Source organism: Callorhinchus milii, unplaced genomic scaffold, assembly GCF_018977255.1.
Source record: "Callorhinchus milii isolate IMCB2004 unplaced genomic scaffold, IMCB_Cmil_1.0 Scaffold3, whole genome shotgun sequence".
Taxonomy (NCBI): Eukaryota; Metazoa; Chordata; class Chondrichthyes; order Chimaeriformes; family Callorhinchidae; genus Callorhinchus; species Callorhinchus milii.
This window is the reverse complement of record NW_024704744.1, coordinates 88,808,599-88,824,488: the sequence shown is the minus strand read 5'-3', so window position 1 is coordinate 88,824,488 and position 15,890 is coordinate 88,808,599. Positions and strand designations below refer to the sequence as shown.

The following is a 15,890-nucleotide window of genomic DNA, read 5'->3' as shown; positions in this document are numbered from 1 at the left end:
GATGACACCCAACTCTACCTTTCCTCCTCTACTCTCAACTCCACGACCACCGATGTCCTGACAGCTGCCTGTCCGACATCGAGTCCTGGACGAGAGACAACTTTCTTCAGCTCAACGTGCGAAAAACCGAGCCCTCCTGATTGGCTCACGTCAGCGCCTCCGCACCTCAGGCGCTGACACCATCAGCATCCAAGGCTGCACTCTCCACCTCTCAAAGCCAGTCAGGAACCTCGGCGTTTTGTTCGACCCTGAGCTGTCCTTTCTCCCTCACATCCGCACCACAACTGGCACCGCCTTCCATCACCTCCGGAACATCGCCAGACTACGGCACTACCTCACCCCTCACGCTGCTGAAACCCTGGTTCACGCCTTTGTCACCTCAAGGCTGGACTATGGGAACTCTCTCCTCGCCGGCCTTCCCGCACCTCCCTCCACAAGCTGCAGGTCATTCAGAACTCTGCAGCTCGTGTACTGTCCCGCACCAGGCTTCGGGACCACATCACTCCCACCCTCGCTCGCCTCCACTGGCTCCCCATCCCCCAGAGGATTGATTTCAAGATCCTCATCCTCACCTACAAGGCCATTCACGGCCTCGCTCCCTCCTACCTCTCCAACCTACTATCCCCCTACCTACCTGCCCGTACCCTCCGTTCCTCTGGCTCCGGTCTGCTCCACGTCCCCCGCCCCAACCGCCCTACCATCGGTGGTCGGGCCTTCAGCCTCTCAGCCCCAGGCTCTGGAACTCCATCCCCCAGTGCCTTCGCCGCTTCCTCCCTTTCCTCCTTCAAGGCCGGTCTCAAAACCTTTCTCTTTGACCGTGCCTTCAGCTCCCCTCTCGACTCTCTTCCCCTCCTCGCTCCCTCCCTTCCCTCCCCTCACCCTGACCATTTCCCCCTCCTTGCTCCCTCCCTTCCCTCCCTCACCCTGACCATTTCCCCCCTCCTCGCTCCCTCCCTTCCCTCCCTCACCCTGACCATTTCCCCCCTGCTCGGTCCTGACCCAACTGTGCAGCGCCTTGGGACGTCCTCCTGACGTGAAAGGCGCTTTATAAATGGAATCTTGTTGTTGTTGTTGTTGTATGGGGGCGTGTGTATGGGGGGTGTATGGGGGTGTGTGTATGGGGTGTGTGTATGGGGGTGTGTGTATGGGTGGTGTATGGGGGTGTGTGTCTGGGGGGTGTATGGGTGTGTGTGTATGGAGGGTGTATGGGGGTGTGTGTATGGGGTGTATGGGGGTGTGTGTATGGGGGTGTGTGGGGGTGTGTGTATGGTGTGTGTGTGGGGGCGGTGTATGGGGTGTGTATGGGGGTGTGTGTATGGGGGGTGTTTGGGTGTGTTTGTATGGGGTTGTTTGGGGGGTGTGTATGGGGGTGTGTGTATGGTGGATGTGTGTGTTGGCGTGATGGGGGTGTGTATGGGGGGTGTTTGGGGGGGCGTGTGTATGGGGGGTGTTTGGGGGTGTGTGTATGGGGTGTGTGTATGGGGGGTGTATGGGTGTGTGTGTTTGGGGGTGTGTGTGTTTGGGGGTGTGTGTGTTTGGGGGTGTGTGTTTGGGGGTGTGTTTGGGGGTGTGTGTATGGGGGTTGTTTGGGGGTGTTTGTATGGGCGGTGTTTGGCGGTGTGTGTATGGGGGGTGTTTGGGGTGTGTGTATGGGGGGTGTTTGGGGGTGTGTTTATGGGGGGTGTTTGGGGGTGTGTGTATGGGGGGTGTTTGGGGTGTGTGTGTGGGGGTGATGGGGGTGTGTGTATGGGGGATATATGGGGGTGTGTGTGTGTATGGGGGTATGTGTTTGGGGGGTTGTGTATGGGGGTGTTTGTATGGGGGTTGTTTGGGGGGGTGTATGGGGGTGTGTGTATGGGGGGTGTTTGGGGGTGTGTGTATGGGGGGTGTTTGGGTGTGTGTGTATGGGGGGTGTTTGAGGGTGTATGCGGGTGTGTGTATGGGGGGTGTTTGGGGTGTGTGTATGGGGGTGTGTGTATGGGGTTGTGTGTATGGGGGGTGTATGGGGATGTGTGTATGGGGGGTGTATGGGTGTGTGTGTATGGGGTGTGTTTGGGGGTGTGTGTATGGGGGGTGAATGGGGGTGTGTGTATGGGGGGTGTATGGGGGTGTGTGTATGGGGGTGTGTGTATGGGGGGTGTATGGGGGTGTGTGTATGGGGGGTTTAGGTGGGTGTGTGTTTGGGGGGTGTATGGGGGGTGATACCGACCAGTGGCGACATGTGAGTAGTGGGCTGACGCCCTGTGGGGTGTGGGGTTTAAGTGATTGATGTGGCTGCGGTCAATCAGGAGGAGGAGAGTTGACCAATTAGTGCAGCGTTAATGGGTGAGGGCGGAGGGAGAGGCGACCCCGGAGCCCATCAGCCCGGGGTGGGATATGAGTGTGTGTGTGTGCGGGCGAGAGGGAGTGTGTGTGTGTGTGTGTAGCTGTGTGTGTGTGTGTGCGGGCGGGAGGGAGGGAGTGTGTGTGTGTGTGCGTGTGCGGGAGGGAGTGTGTGTGTGCGGGCGGGAGGGAGTGTGTGTGTGTGTGTGTGCAGGCGGGAGTGAGTGAGTGTGTGTGTGCGGGAGGGAGTGTGTGTCTGTGTGTGCGGGAGGGAGTGTGTGTGTGCGGGCGGGAGTGAGTGAGTGTGTGTGTGCGGGAGGGAGTGTGTGTGCGGGTAGGAGGAAGTGTGTTTGTGCGGGAGGGAGTGTGTTTGTGCGGGAGGGAGTGTGTGTGTGCCGGAGGGAGTGTGTGTGTGCCGGCGGTAGTGAGTGTGTGTGAGCGGGCGGGCGGGCGGCTGTGTGTGTGTGTGTGTGTGCGTGTGCGGGCGGGAGTGAGTGAGTGTGTGTGTGTGTGCGGGTAGGAGGGAGTGTGTGTGTGGGCGGGAGGGAGTGTGTGTGTGCGGGCGGGAGGGAGTGTGTGTGAGCGGGCGGGCGGGAGGGAGGGAGTGTGTGTGTGTGCGGGCGGGAGTGTGTGTGCGGGCGGGAGTGTGTGTGCGGGCGGGAGTGTGTGTGTGCGTGCGAGAGTGTGTGTGTGCGGGCGAGAGTGTGGGCGGGCGCGCATGCGGGCGGTCGAGAGAGAGAGCGGGCAAGAGTGTGTGTGGGTGCATGTGTGAGAGCGATTGAGTCTATGTGAGAGCGTGTCCGCGTGTGTGAGAGCGCGTGAGAGAGCAAGTGCGTGTGTGAGGGAATGTGAGTGTGTATGAGAGTGAGTGTGTGAGAGTGAGTGTCTGTAACAGTTAGTGTGTGTGGGTTGGTTGGCGGGCGAGAGTGTGCGGGCTGGCAGGCGATAGTGTGTGGGCCGGCAGGCGAGAATGTGTGGGCAGGCAAGAGTGTGTGCATGTTGGTGTGGGCGGGCGGGCGAGAGTGTGGGCGGGCGGACGAGAATGTGGGCGGGCGGGCGGGTGTGTGTGTTCGTGGGTGAGTGTGTGTGTGTGTGTGGGCGGGCGAGAGTTTGTGTGTGTGTGGGTGGGCGAGTATATGTGTGTGGGTGGGCGAGTGTGTGTGTTGGTGTGGGTGGGCAGGGGAGAGGGTGTGTGGGTGGGCGAGAGTGTGGGTGGGTGGGCAGGAGTGTGGGTGGGCGGGCGAGAGTGTGGATGGGTGCGCATGTGGGCGGTCGAGAGAGAGTGCGGGCGGGTGAGAGTGTGTGTGGGCGCGTGTGAGAGCGATTGAGTCTGTGTGAGAGCATGTCCGCGTGTGTGAGAGTGCATGTGTGAGTGCGCATGTGTGAGCGTGTGAGTCTGGGCGGGCGGGCGAGAGTGTGTGAGCGGGCGGGCGAGAGTGTGTGGGCGGGCGGGCGAGAGGGTGGGCGGGCGGGCGAGAGGGTGGGTGGGCGGGCGAGAGGGTGGGTGGGCGGGCGAAAGGGTCGGTGGGCGGGCGAAAGTGTGTGCGTGTTGGTGTAGGCGGGCGGGCGAGAGTGTGGGCGGGTGGGCGACGGTGTGTGTGTTCGCGGGCGAGCGTGTGTGTGTGTGGGCAGGCGAGAGTTTGTGTGTGGGTGGGCGAGTGTGTGTGTGGGTGTGGGTGGGCGGGCGAGAGTGTGGGTGGGCGGGCGAACGTGTGGGCGAATGTGGGTAGGCGAGTGTTTGTGTGGGTGGGCATGTGTGTGTGTGAGGTTGGGCGAGAGTGTGGGCGGGCGAGAGTGTGTGGGTGGGCGGGCAAGAGTGCGGGCGGGCGAGAGTGTGAGCGGGCGGGCGAGAGCGTGGGTGGGCGGGCGAGAGTGTGGGTGGGCGGGCGAGAGTGTGGGTGGGCGGGCGAGAGTGGGTGGGCGGGCACGAGTGTCAGTGGGTGGGCGAGTGTGTGGGCGGGCGAGTGTGTGGGCGGGCAGGCGAGAGTGTGTGGGTGGGCGGGTGAGAGCGTGGGTTGGCTGGCAAGAGTGTGGGTGGGCGGGCGAGAGTCTGTGTGTGTTTGGGTCGGTGGACGAGATTGTGTGCGGGCGAGAGTGTGTGGGCGGGCAAGCGAGAGTGTGTGGGCGGGCGGGCGAGAGTGTGTGTGGGCGCGTGTGTGAGAGCGATTGAGTCTGTGAGAGCGCGTGCGTGTGTGAGGGGATGTGAGTGTGTGTGAGAGTGAGTGTGTGAGAGTGTGTGTCTGTAACAGTTAGTGTGTGTGGGTGGGTTGGCAGGCGAGTGTGCGGGTGAGAGTGCGGGCGGGCGAGAGTGTGTGGGCGGGCGAAAGTGTGGGTGTACGGCCGAGAGTGTGGGTGGGCGGCTGAGAGTATGGGTGGGAGGCTGAGAGTGTGGGTGGGCGGCCGAGAGTGTGTGTGGGCGGGCGAGAGTGTGGGTGAAAAGGTGGGCGGGCGTGAGGGTGGGTGGGCGATAGTGTGGGTGAATGTGGATAGGCGAGTGTTTGTGTGGGTGGGCACGTGTGTGTGTGTGGGCAGGCGAGAGTGTGGGCGGGCGAGCGAGAGTGTGTGGGCGGGCGGGCGAGAGTGTGGGTAGGCGGGCAAGAGTGTGTGTGGGCAAGCGAGAGTGGGTGGGCTCTCGCGGGCGGTGTGTGTGTTCGTGGGTGGGTGAGTTGGTGTGTGTATGGCTGGGCGCGGGTATGGGTGGGCCGGCGAGAGTGTGTGGGTGGGCGAGAGTGTGGGTGGGCGAGAATGTGTGTGTGTTGGTGTGGGTGTGCGGGCGAGAGTGTGGGTGGGCGGGCGAGTGTGTGGGCGGGCGAGTGTGTGGGCGGGTGGGTGAGAGTGAGTGTGTGTTCGCGGGCGAGAGTGTGTGTGTAGGTGAGCGAGAGTGTGTGTGTGGGTGGGTGAGAGTGTGGGTGTACAGCCGAGAGTGTGGGTGGGCGGCTGAGAGTGTGGGTGGGCGGCCGAGTGTGTGTGTGGGCGGGCGAGAGTATGTGGGCGGGCGAGAGTGTATGTGGGCGGGCGAGAGTGCGTGGGCGGTGTATGTGGAGTCCTGTAGCTCAGTGGTTAGAGCACTCGCTTTGCAAGCGAGAGACCTGAGTTCAATTCCAGGCAGAGGGCGAAACCTTGGGCAAGTTTCCTTACTCCACACAGAGCCTAATAATAATCCCTCCAAAACCAAAAACAATAATAAATTGGTCATTTTCAATCTACGACTGTTTGTGGGACATTGCTGTGTGCAATTGGCTGCCGCGTTCGCCCACAAATGTACAATCAATTCACTTCACAGTGTGTTCTGTGAAGCGCTTTGGGACGTCCTCCCGACGTGAAAAGCGCTATATCAAATGCAAGGATTATTATTATTATATTATTATTATGTGTGTTTTTGTGGGTGGGCGAGAGTGTTGTCGAGTGTGGGTAGGCGCGAGTGTGAGTGGGCGAGTGTGTGTGTGCGCGGGCGAGAGTGTGGGTGGGCGGGTGTGTGTGTGTGTGTGGGCAAGTGTGTGTGGGCTCGTGGGCAGGGTGTGTGTGTGGGTGAGTGCACGCGCGTGCGCGTATGTGCGAATGAACGACCGCGTGTGTGTGAGAGAGTGATTGTGTGTGAGTGCGAATGCATGTGCGTGCGTGTGAGTGCACGTGCATGCGAGTGCGCGTGTGTGCGAGTGAGCGACCGCGTGTGTGTGAGCGCGAGTGCGTGTGTGTGAGCGCGAGTGTGTGTGTGTGAGCGCGAGTGCGTGTGTGAGCGTGAGTTCGTGCATGTGAGTGCAAGTGTGTGCATGTGAGCACGAGTGAGATAGCGACTGCTTATGTGAGAGAGCGAGTGTGTGAGGGACTGTGCGCGTGTGTGAGAATGTGTGAGTAAGTGTGTGTGAGAGTGTGTGAAAGAGTGTGCGTGTGAGAGCGAGTGCATGTGTGAGAGAGAGTGCGTGTGAGAGAGAGTGCATGTGTGAGAGAGTGAGTGCGTATGTGAGGGAATGTGAGTGTGTCTGAGGGAGCGTGTGTGAGAACCTTGCCATTGATATGAGCTGCCCTTTCTTGTCTACTTCTCAGAAGTGAAATACGTCAAGCCTGCGTTCAGGATGGAAGCCAGGAAGAGGGAGCCAGCAAGGAAAAAAAGCAAGGAGGTAACTAGCTAAATATTAAATAAACTTTAGATTGATTTCCAGCACAGAAACAGACCATTCGGCCCAGCTAGTCCATCCTGGTGATTGTAGTCCACCTGCTCCAATCTCCATCCACTCCATATTCCTTCCTTCTTCTTTTCTACCTTGCTTCCTCTAAAATGCATCTATACGATTTGTTTCAACTACTGCTTCTGGCAGTGAATTCACATGCTCACTACCCTCTATGTGAATATGTTCCTTCTAAATTATCATATAGATCCTCTAGTCGCTATCTTATACTTGTGTCCCTGGTTACGGACTCCCCAACAAGTAGTAACAGACTATTTATGCTAACGTTATCAAACCATTTTACAATTTTAAACTGTTGGGTACCCTCTTGCACGCCTCTTTTCTAGCAAAGAAAGGCTTAACCTACCCAGTCTTTTCTGATAGCAGTAATCTATCACCCTAGTAGATTTGCCTTTCATATCGGGAGGAGAACTCCACCTGGACAGTAAATGGGGCCTCATCTGAAGGGTGGCACCTCCAACAATGCAACTCACCTCCAGCACTGCATTGAAGTGTCAGCTTAGACTATATGGATTCCACATCCTGATGTGGAGTTTGAACCCCAACCTTATGACACAGGTGAGAGTGAGCCAGACTGACACATGCTTATAATGTTCTTACATTCTGTATTTTAGAGCAAAAAGGAAATCTCATACATCCCGGCAGGATCAGCTGAGGATGGAGGTGACCACACAAGAGAGGTGACTGAAGCCAAGGGTTCAGCAAATGAAGAGAATAGTCTGGTCAAAAGAGGAGTCTCAGTTGTTGACGATGAAGATCTCAAAACACCTAAGAAAGGTATTCTTCCTGCAAAAAGGTACACTGAAAGATTGAGCACAGGAGGCAGTTTGTCCCATTGTATCTTTGCCATCGTTGACTCTGTTTTACTTTTTTATCATTAATCCCACTTTCCGATTCTATCCCTCAATGTTGCTCTTATTGATGCTCTGTGAGTGAAGGAATCCCTTATACACTCTCGTGTTTGGTAAGCCTTGTGAGACCTTTTGCCCTCCCCTTACCGTCAATGATTCTGAAAGATTTAAAATAGATTTTCCCACAGTTAATAATAATTGTTCCATTTGATAACAACATCATATCAAGTAGCTGATGCATCTCAAAATGCTTTACAGGATACACTGTAAAGTGGTGTGACTATGTATTTTGTGGGCGAATGCAGCAGCAATATACACACAGCAATGTGCCACAAACAGCCATGGAGTGAATGACTAATTTTGTTTTGGGGCAAAAAGAGAGATCACCAGAACGAGAAATTCCCTTCTCTTTTCGAATGGTGCTGTGGAAGATATTTAACCCCCAGCAGATCAGCCACAGACAGTGAGTGAGATTTAACTTCTAATTTAAAGGACAATGCGGTGCTTTCCCTCAGTGCTGGCACTGGAATGTCAGTCTGGGCTGTGAGTTCAGTTTACACTGAATTGAATTTCCCATAAATTTAGCACCTTCTTAAATTGTGGAATAATGGCCGAGGGTTAGGACTCGGTGTACACTATGATTCTCAATCCTGCTCTTCTTTTAATTTACTTCACAGGATGCCGAACCGGAAATGGTTTGAACTTCAAAGACAACCAAGCGAGTGGAGGAGAGGTTGGGAGCAGCAGATACGGATTGAGAAAGAGGGAGAGAATAACTTATACTGAGGAAAGGGATCTCCCTGACGATGATTACCTGTGTATGTGAGAAATCAATCTGAGTTTCTCAGCATAAAATGCTCCAGTGCAAAATCGGGTAGATGTCAGCCTGGCTCAGTTGGTTGCCCTCTGGCCTCCGAGTCAGAAGGTTGTGGGCTCGAACCCCCACATCACGGACAATGAGTCTAGACTGACACTGCAGTGCTTGCTGGGGGGAGGGAACGCGACATTGTCTGTGCCCATTCAGGTGGACGTTACATCCCTTCATGCCCGTGACACATCCCAGGTCATTTATGTTTTATTCAAAAAGTGAGTTTGATAATAATCCTGGCATTTGATACAGTGCCTTGTCACGTCATTGAAACGTCTCTCACAGAATTCACAATACAATACAGATTTACATTGATACAGCATCTTTCGTTAAGAGGATGTCCCAAGGTGGCATGACTGTCGTGGCTTGGCACCTGAGCTGGAGGTAGGAGCCAAGAGGGGTTGGGAGGGAAATGTGACCAGAAGCACGGTCACAGAGGAAGGAGCGAGTCAGACGAAAGTGAATCAGATTCTTCCCACTCAGCTCCTGTTAACCCTGCAAGCCGAAGCCCCAGCAGGGAAGGTGGTCCTAGGTGGACAAACAGCAGGAGTGGTTGCCAGACACTACTACCAATTGTTTTACTGCTACGTGGTTTTAGCTGGTTCTGGCAGTTGTCCCCCAATACACACTCTTTGGAATTAGGTAAGTAGGAAGCATCCCTCCAATACCTGTAAAGAGCTTTGAGAAGTTTCACCTCATTGGTGTTATATTGAACCCAAGGATTCATTATTGTTATCAGGTTTCTCATGAGGTTATGATCACACATTGTAAGTTTCACCTCATCGAGAGAGGTTACTTTATGTTTGTCACTTTCATGAGAAGAGCCTGTGACTCCTCAACATGGACATTTTCAAAGTTCCAAATGTTCATCTGGCTCAGGTGAGCTACATCTTCACCTCTGGGATATGGGTTCAAGACTCATGTTAGGACTTTGAGCTCACAGTCCTGTCTATTCACAACCCAGTTAATAATAGTCCTTACATTTAGTATAGCGCTTGATAGAGATTTTTGATGAAGTAATGGAGAGGGTGGATGAAGGTAATACAATTGATGTAGTTTATAAGGATTTTCAGAAGGAGTTTGATAAAGTGCCACATAAGAAACTTGTAAGCAAAATAGAAGCCCACAGTATTAAAGGGACAGTGGCAGCATGGATACAGAACGGGCTGGGAGACAGAAAGCAGTGAGTGGTGGTGAATGGTTGTTTTTCTGACTGTGTGCATTGAGTGTGCATTGGTGTCTCCCAAGGGTCAGTATTGTTTTTGATCTATATACATAAATTATATAAATGACCTGGACTTGGGTATAGGCAGTACAATTTCCAGGTTTGCAGATGATACTAAGCTAGGAAAAGTAGTAAACAGTGAGGAGGACAGTAGAAGACTGCAAGTGGACATAGACAGTCTGGTAAAATGATGCATTTTGGGAGGAAGAATGAGGAGAGGCAATATAAGCTGATGGTACAATCTTAAAGGGGGTGAAGGAACAGAGAGACCCGGGGGTTCATATAAGCAAATTGTTGAAGATGGCCGGACAGGCAGATAAAGCTGTTAAAAAAAGTATATGAGCTGCTAGGCTTTATAAATAAGGGCATAGAATACAAAAGTCAGGAAATTATGATGAACCTTTGTAAAACACGAGGCCTCAGTGAGAGACTGTGTTCGATTCCAGGCACCACACTTTAGGAAGGATGTCAAGTCAAGTCATTGGAGAGGGTGCAAAGAAGATTTACCAGGATGGTACCAGGAATGAGGCACTTCAGTTATCAGAAGATGCTGGAGAAGCCGGGATTATTCTCCTTGGAGCAGAGAGGAGACTTAATAGAAATGTTTTCAAAATTATGAGGGGATTCGATAGGGTGAACAAGGAGAAACTATTTCCACGGACGGGTTGGTTGGTAACCTGAGAACACCAATTTAAAATAGTTGCTAAAAGTAACAGAGGGGAGGTGAGGAGATATGTTTTCACACAGCGAGTGAGTTGATAGCAAGTTTTAAGAGAGAAGTAGATAATTATTTGGGGAGGACAAGTTTGCAGGGCTATGGGAAGAGAGCAGGGGAGTGGGATTGATTTGGATCGCTCTTTTCAAAGAGACGTGATGGACCGAATGACCTCCTTCTGTGCTGTATAATTCTATGAATCTATGATTATCACGTCTGTGAGACGTCTTGCGACCCACTGGAAGGGGGCGGAGGGAAAGTGCTGTATTATTATAGACATGGAAGCTAAGCTAAAGTCCCTCGGTGTAAATTCAGACAGTTGTTAAAGATCCTACAGGAGTATTGGAAAAAATAACTTTCATTTGACATGGTCATCAAGACGTCTCAAAGTGCTTTGCAAGATTTTAGAGTCAAGTGTAGTGACTGTCTATTTGTAGGTGAATTCGGCAATCAATTTCTGCATGGCATTGTCCCACAAAGTGCCATGAGGAAAATGACCAATTTTATCTGGGATATTATAAGCCAGGACACTGTGGGTGAGAGAGAAAAACTCTGGAAAGGCGCTGTACAAAAGTAATTTTGTTGTTGTTCTCTTTTGGAATAGAATCATGGGATCTTTTACATCCACCTAATCAGGCACAGATGGGGAGCTCGGTTTAACATCTCATCCATAAGACGGGACCTCCAACAATTATTAAGTGCTCTGAGACGCTACCCTGCATGAAGGGTTCCTTATAAGCACAAAATGTGGTTGTTGGCACTACAATTAATTACTATAAAACATTTTAAAGTGTTTTGACTTGATCAAGTGCTATACAAATGCAAGGATTAAGTCAAAATTTGTCAATTCCTAAAGAAAATTCTGAAATGTTGAAGATATAGCTCTTTCATTTCTCCCATCAGCACCCAAAGTGGATGATTCTGAGGCTCACCCTTGCCCTCACTGTAACATTGTATTTACTCAAGCCGAGTTCCTTCAGAAACACCACAGAAGACATCCTGAACTCTGTCAAGATACAACAGCAACACAATCAGCTTGTAACATAATTGTTTCTTCACAGCAGAGAGAAAGTCAGGGATTTATCACATATACAGTTGGAGAAAAGGAGTTTACACAAAGGGGATCTCTGCAGGGTCGCCAGCGATCGATCTCTGGGGAGAGACTGTATAAATGTGCTGAATGTGGAAAGCGTTTCACAAGTTCAGGGAATCTCCAGAGACACCAGCGATCACACACAGGGGAGAAACCGTATAAATGTGCCAAATGTAGAAAGAATTTCACAACAGCAGGGGAGCTCAAAGTTCACCAGCGATCACACTCGGGAGAGAGACCGTATAAATGTGCAGAATGTGGAAAGAGTTTCAAGCAAGCTGGGCACCTACAGAGACACCAGGGATCACACACAGGAGACAGACCGTATAAATGTGCCGAATGTGGAAAGAGTTTCACTCAATCAGGTCACTTCCAGATTCACCAGCGATCACACACAGGAGAGAGACCGTACAGATGTGTTGAATGTGGAAAGAGTTTCACAAGTTCAGCGAACTTCCAGACACATCAGCGATTACACAGAGGAGAGAGACCATTCAAATGCATTGAATGTGGAGAGAGTTTCACAACATCATGGGAACTCAAGATACACCAGCGATCACACACAGGAGAGAGACCCTATAAATGTGCCGAATGTGGAAAGAGTTTTACACAGTCAGGGGCCCTCCAGAGACACCAGCGATCACACACAGGAGAGAAACCATATAAATGTGCTGAATGTGAAAAGAGTTTCACAAGTTCATGGAACCTCCAGACACACCAACGCTCACACACAGGAGAGAGACCATATAGATGTGTTGAATGCGGAAAGAGTTTCCCAACATCAGGATATCTCCAGAGTCATCAGCGATCACACACAGGAGAGAGACCATATAAATGTACTGAATGTGGAAAGCGATTTACATATTCGGGGAATCTCAAGAGACACCAGCGATCACACAAAAGGAGAGAGACCGTATAAATGGCCCGGATGTGGAAATAATTTCACTGAATCAAGGATCCTCCAAAATCACTGAGAAGAGCACACAATATAAATGTGCTGAATCATATAATAGAATCATAGAGTATTGCAGCATAGAAAGAAGCCATTCGGCCCATCTTTTGAGCTGACACAGGCACAATGTTTCCCCATATCTTGAAGGTAGATGTCCACCAGATAGCTGATGAGGAAACACCTACCTCACATCCGGTACCTGAACACTTTCCTTCACCTCCGCCACATTGCCAGTTTATATTACCTCTCATTCTTCCTCCCAAATTGCATCATTTCTCCACATTAAACTTCATCTGCCACATGTCTGCCCATTTTTACCAGTCTGTCTATATCCATTTGCAGTCTGCTACTATCCTCACTGTTTACGGCATTTCCTAGCTTAGTATCATCTGCAAACTTGGAAATTGTGCTCCATATACCCAAGTCCAGGTCATTTATATAGATCAAAAACAGCAATTACTGACCCCCAGCAGACACTACTGCACACTTCCCTCCAGTCAGAAAAACAACTGTTCACCACCACCCTCTACTTTCTGTCTCCCAGCTAGTTCTGTATCCATGCTGTCACTGTCCCTTTGATACCATGGTCTTCTATTTTGCTTATAAGTCTCTTATGTGGGACTTTATCAAACGCCTTCTGAAAATCCATATAAACTACATCAAATGCACCACCTTCATCCACCCTCTCCGTTACTTCATCAAAAAACTCTCAGGTTTGTTTGACACAATTTCAAATCCATGTTGCCTGTCTTTTAATAACCCATATCTTTCTAAGTGAAAATTTACTTTGTCCCACATCATAGTCTCTAGAAATTTTCCCACTACTGATGTTAGGCTGACTGGCCTGTAGTTCCTGGGTTTACCCTTCTGCCCCTTTTTGTACAGGGGAGTAACATTTGCAATCCTCCAGTCCTCTGGCACAACCCCGGTGACCAAGGAGGATTGAAAGATTGTGGTCAGAGTCTCTGTTATTTCCATCCTTACTTCCCTCAGTAACCTAGGATGCATCCCGTCTGGACCAGGTGACTTCTACTTTGAACACCGTCAACGTTTTTAGTATCTCCTCTCGGGTTATTATTATCCAATTTCTCTGCCCTCTGAATACGTTTTAGGATTCCTTCCTCTCCTTGCCTTTACACTGTTATTTTGCCAGCCTATGTTAGGATAATTGAAGTTCCCTATTATTACTACTCTGTTGGTTTTGCATCTTTCTGAAATCTGCTTGCAGATTTGCTCACTATCTCCTTACCACTATTTGGTGGTCTGTAGTGTACACCTAACAAAGTAACTGCTCCTTCACTCTTACCAAATAGATTCTGTTTTTGGACACTCTAGCACATCATCCCTTTCCAGGACCGTAACCATATCTTTAATCAAATATTGCCACACACAGCCCCCTCTTCCTTTTTTTCCTTCCCTATCCCTCATGAATACATTCTTGCCAGGAATATTTAGCTCCCATTCCTGCCCTTGTTTGAGCCAGGTCTCCGTTATTGCCACTACATCATAACTCCACGTGGCAACTTGAGCCTGCAGCTCACCAACCTTATTTGATACACTCCATCCATTTACATGCACTCCAAAACCAACTCAGTCTGTTCTGCATTTCTCCCCTGTCTAATCCCTCCTTTTTCTGGATTACTCCTGATTATATTACTATTCATCTCTATATAACTTGTTTGTCCTCTTCAATGCTACATCCTGATTCCCTTTCCCCCTCGAAATTAGTTTAGACCCTTCCCCACAGCATTAGTTAACCTCCCTGTGAGGACATTGGTCCCAGCCCGGTTCAGGTGTAATTCATCCACCTTGTACAGGTCCCACCTGCCCCAGAACTGGTCCCAATGATCCAGGAATCTGAAGTCCTCCTTTTTGCACCATTTCTCCAGCCATGCATTCATGTGTTTGATCTCCTGTTTCGATATTCACTTGCATGAGGCACTGGGAGTAATCCAGAAATCACCACCTTTGAGATGCTACTCTTTAGATTTTTTCCCTAGCTTCTGATAGTACCCTGTAGTATCTCAGCCATTTTTTCCTTATGTCATGGATCCCAACATGGACCACGACTTTTGGATGTTCCCATTCCTCCTGTAGAACATTTTCCACACGTTCCATGATGTATTCAACCCTGGCACCAGGGAGGCAACATACCATGCGAGAGTCATGTTTTTGGTTGCAGAAATGTCTGTTTACTCCTTTCACCATTGTGTCCCCAATGACAATTACATTGACCAGTATTCAGTACAGAGAACCGGTTTGTGAGCGTCACACTCTTAGGGGATTTCTGCACTGCCCGTCCCCTATTCTTACCAGGCCGGGTGGTCACCCACTCAGTCTCTCTTGAACCCTCTGTGGCTGTAGGGTGACCACCTCCTGAAACGTTCGATCCATGAACTCTTCAACCTTCCGTATGCTATGTAGTGACACCAGCCTCTCCTCGAGCTCAGTAACCCTGAGCGTACAAAGCATCCTGGAGTTCCCACATTGTACATGCAACTGGTCTCAGCTGCCCTGCCATATTCCCAGACATATTTTATATTATTTTAATATAACTATTATATATTTTATAATTAAGCACCTCTTTCCCCCTCTGCACCGAATTCCCACTCTCACCAAATTCCTTAACAGAATTCTCACTCTGTTCCACCTCACTCAGTTCCCTCCTCACGCTGCTGGGCTCGCTGCTTAAGTGAGGCTCTTGCAAGTCTTCCAAATGTGTTGTTTTAAAGATGTGAGTCACAAAATAATCTATATACATAATACATGATGTCACGGTGGATACAGTGCCATAATGGACATGACAGCACAATGAACAATGTCACACTTAACATGATGTCTCAAGATATTATCAGTAGAGATGAAATGACAACCAGCACTGATCTATTCATCTACATCGTAAATGAGGACACTGCTGTTTTTGTTGGTGAAGACGGTACTCTTCCAGTCAGTAAGGACATTGTTGTATACAAACTTTCTCGAATTAGATGAGCAAGTTACATCTCTGTGGGGAAATACTGCACATTACATTCTAGCTACGGGAATTTCCATGTGTAGGTGGCATGCCAGAACTCTGTGTGGTTTAGACGTTCATAAATATGGTGATGGGTTTCCACATGTACCAGTGACCAAAATAAATATTGTGAACCTTGATATGTTTGGGAATTGACCATCAGATATGTTTGGGAATTGACTTTGGCAGATAAAGTCATTTGGTCCCTCGGTTTTAAGACAATTCCACAAAACAAAATACTATGTTCACAATTTTCACATAACTCATTACTATTTTACACTTCTTATTAAAAGATCTTTAATAACTAATAATTAAATCTTGAATGTGTTATTTTAAGAATGCTATTCACAAAAATGTATAAACAAAACCCTGTTCCCCCAACATACCAGGCTTGACCTTGCCAGGCTCCACTGGCTCCCAATTACCAAACCGTCAATTTCAACATCCTCATTTTCAAATCCCTTTATGCCCTCGCACCTCCCTTCTATCTGATCTGCTTACCCTCCACTCCACCAACCGCTGCCATCAATCAGCTGTTCTCTGGCCTCCTGTTCGTCCCCTCTACTTTACCATCGGTGGCCATGCCTTCTGCCACTAGGCCCCAAAACACATTTTATATTATGCCCCAACATAATGAGTGCCCTTCCCAATCTCCCCCCTTTGC

General features: G+C 50.2%; 1 protein-coding gene across 1 annotated transcript in view; it reads left to right on the top strand.

Annotated features, from left to right (window-relative positions):
- The window catches only part of LOC103185808 (zinc finger protein 664-like), a 27,239-nt gene extending 14,949 nt beyond the window's left edge, over positions 1–12,290 (top strand). Inside the window, 5 exon segments of the mRNA XM_042333492.1 lie at positions 6,367–6,440; positions 7,124–7,286; positions 8,038–8,178; positions 11,072–12,159; positions 12,161–12,290. Coding sequence (XP_042189426.1) covers positions 6,396–6,440; positions 7,124–7,286; positions 8,038–8,178; positions 11,072–12,159; positions 12,161–12,235 — 1,512 coding nt within the window. The 5' untranslated portion in view covers positions 6,367–6,395 and the 3' untranslated portion in view covers positions 12,236–12,290.
- The last annotated feature ends 3,600 nt before the right edge of the window (positions 12,291–15,890 follow it).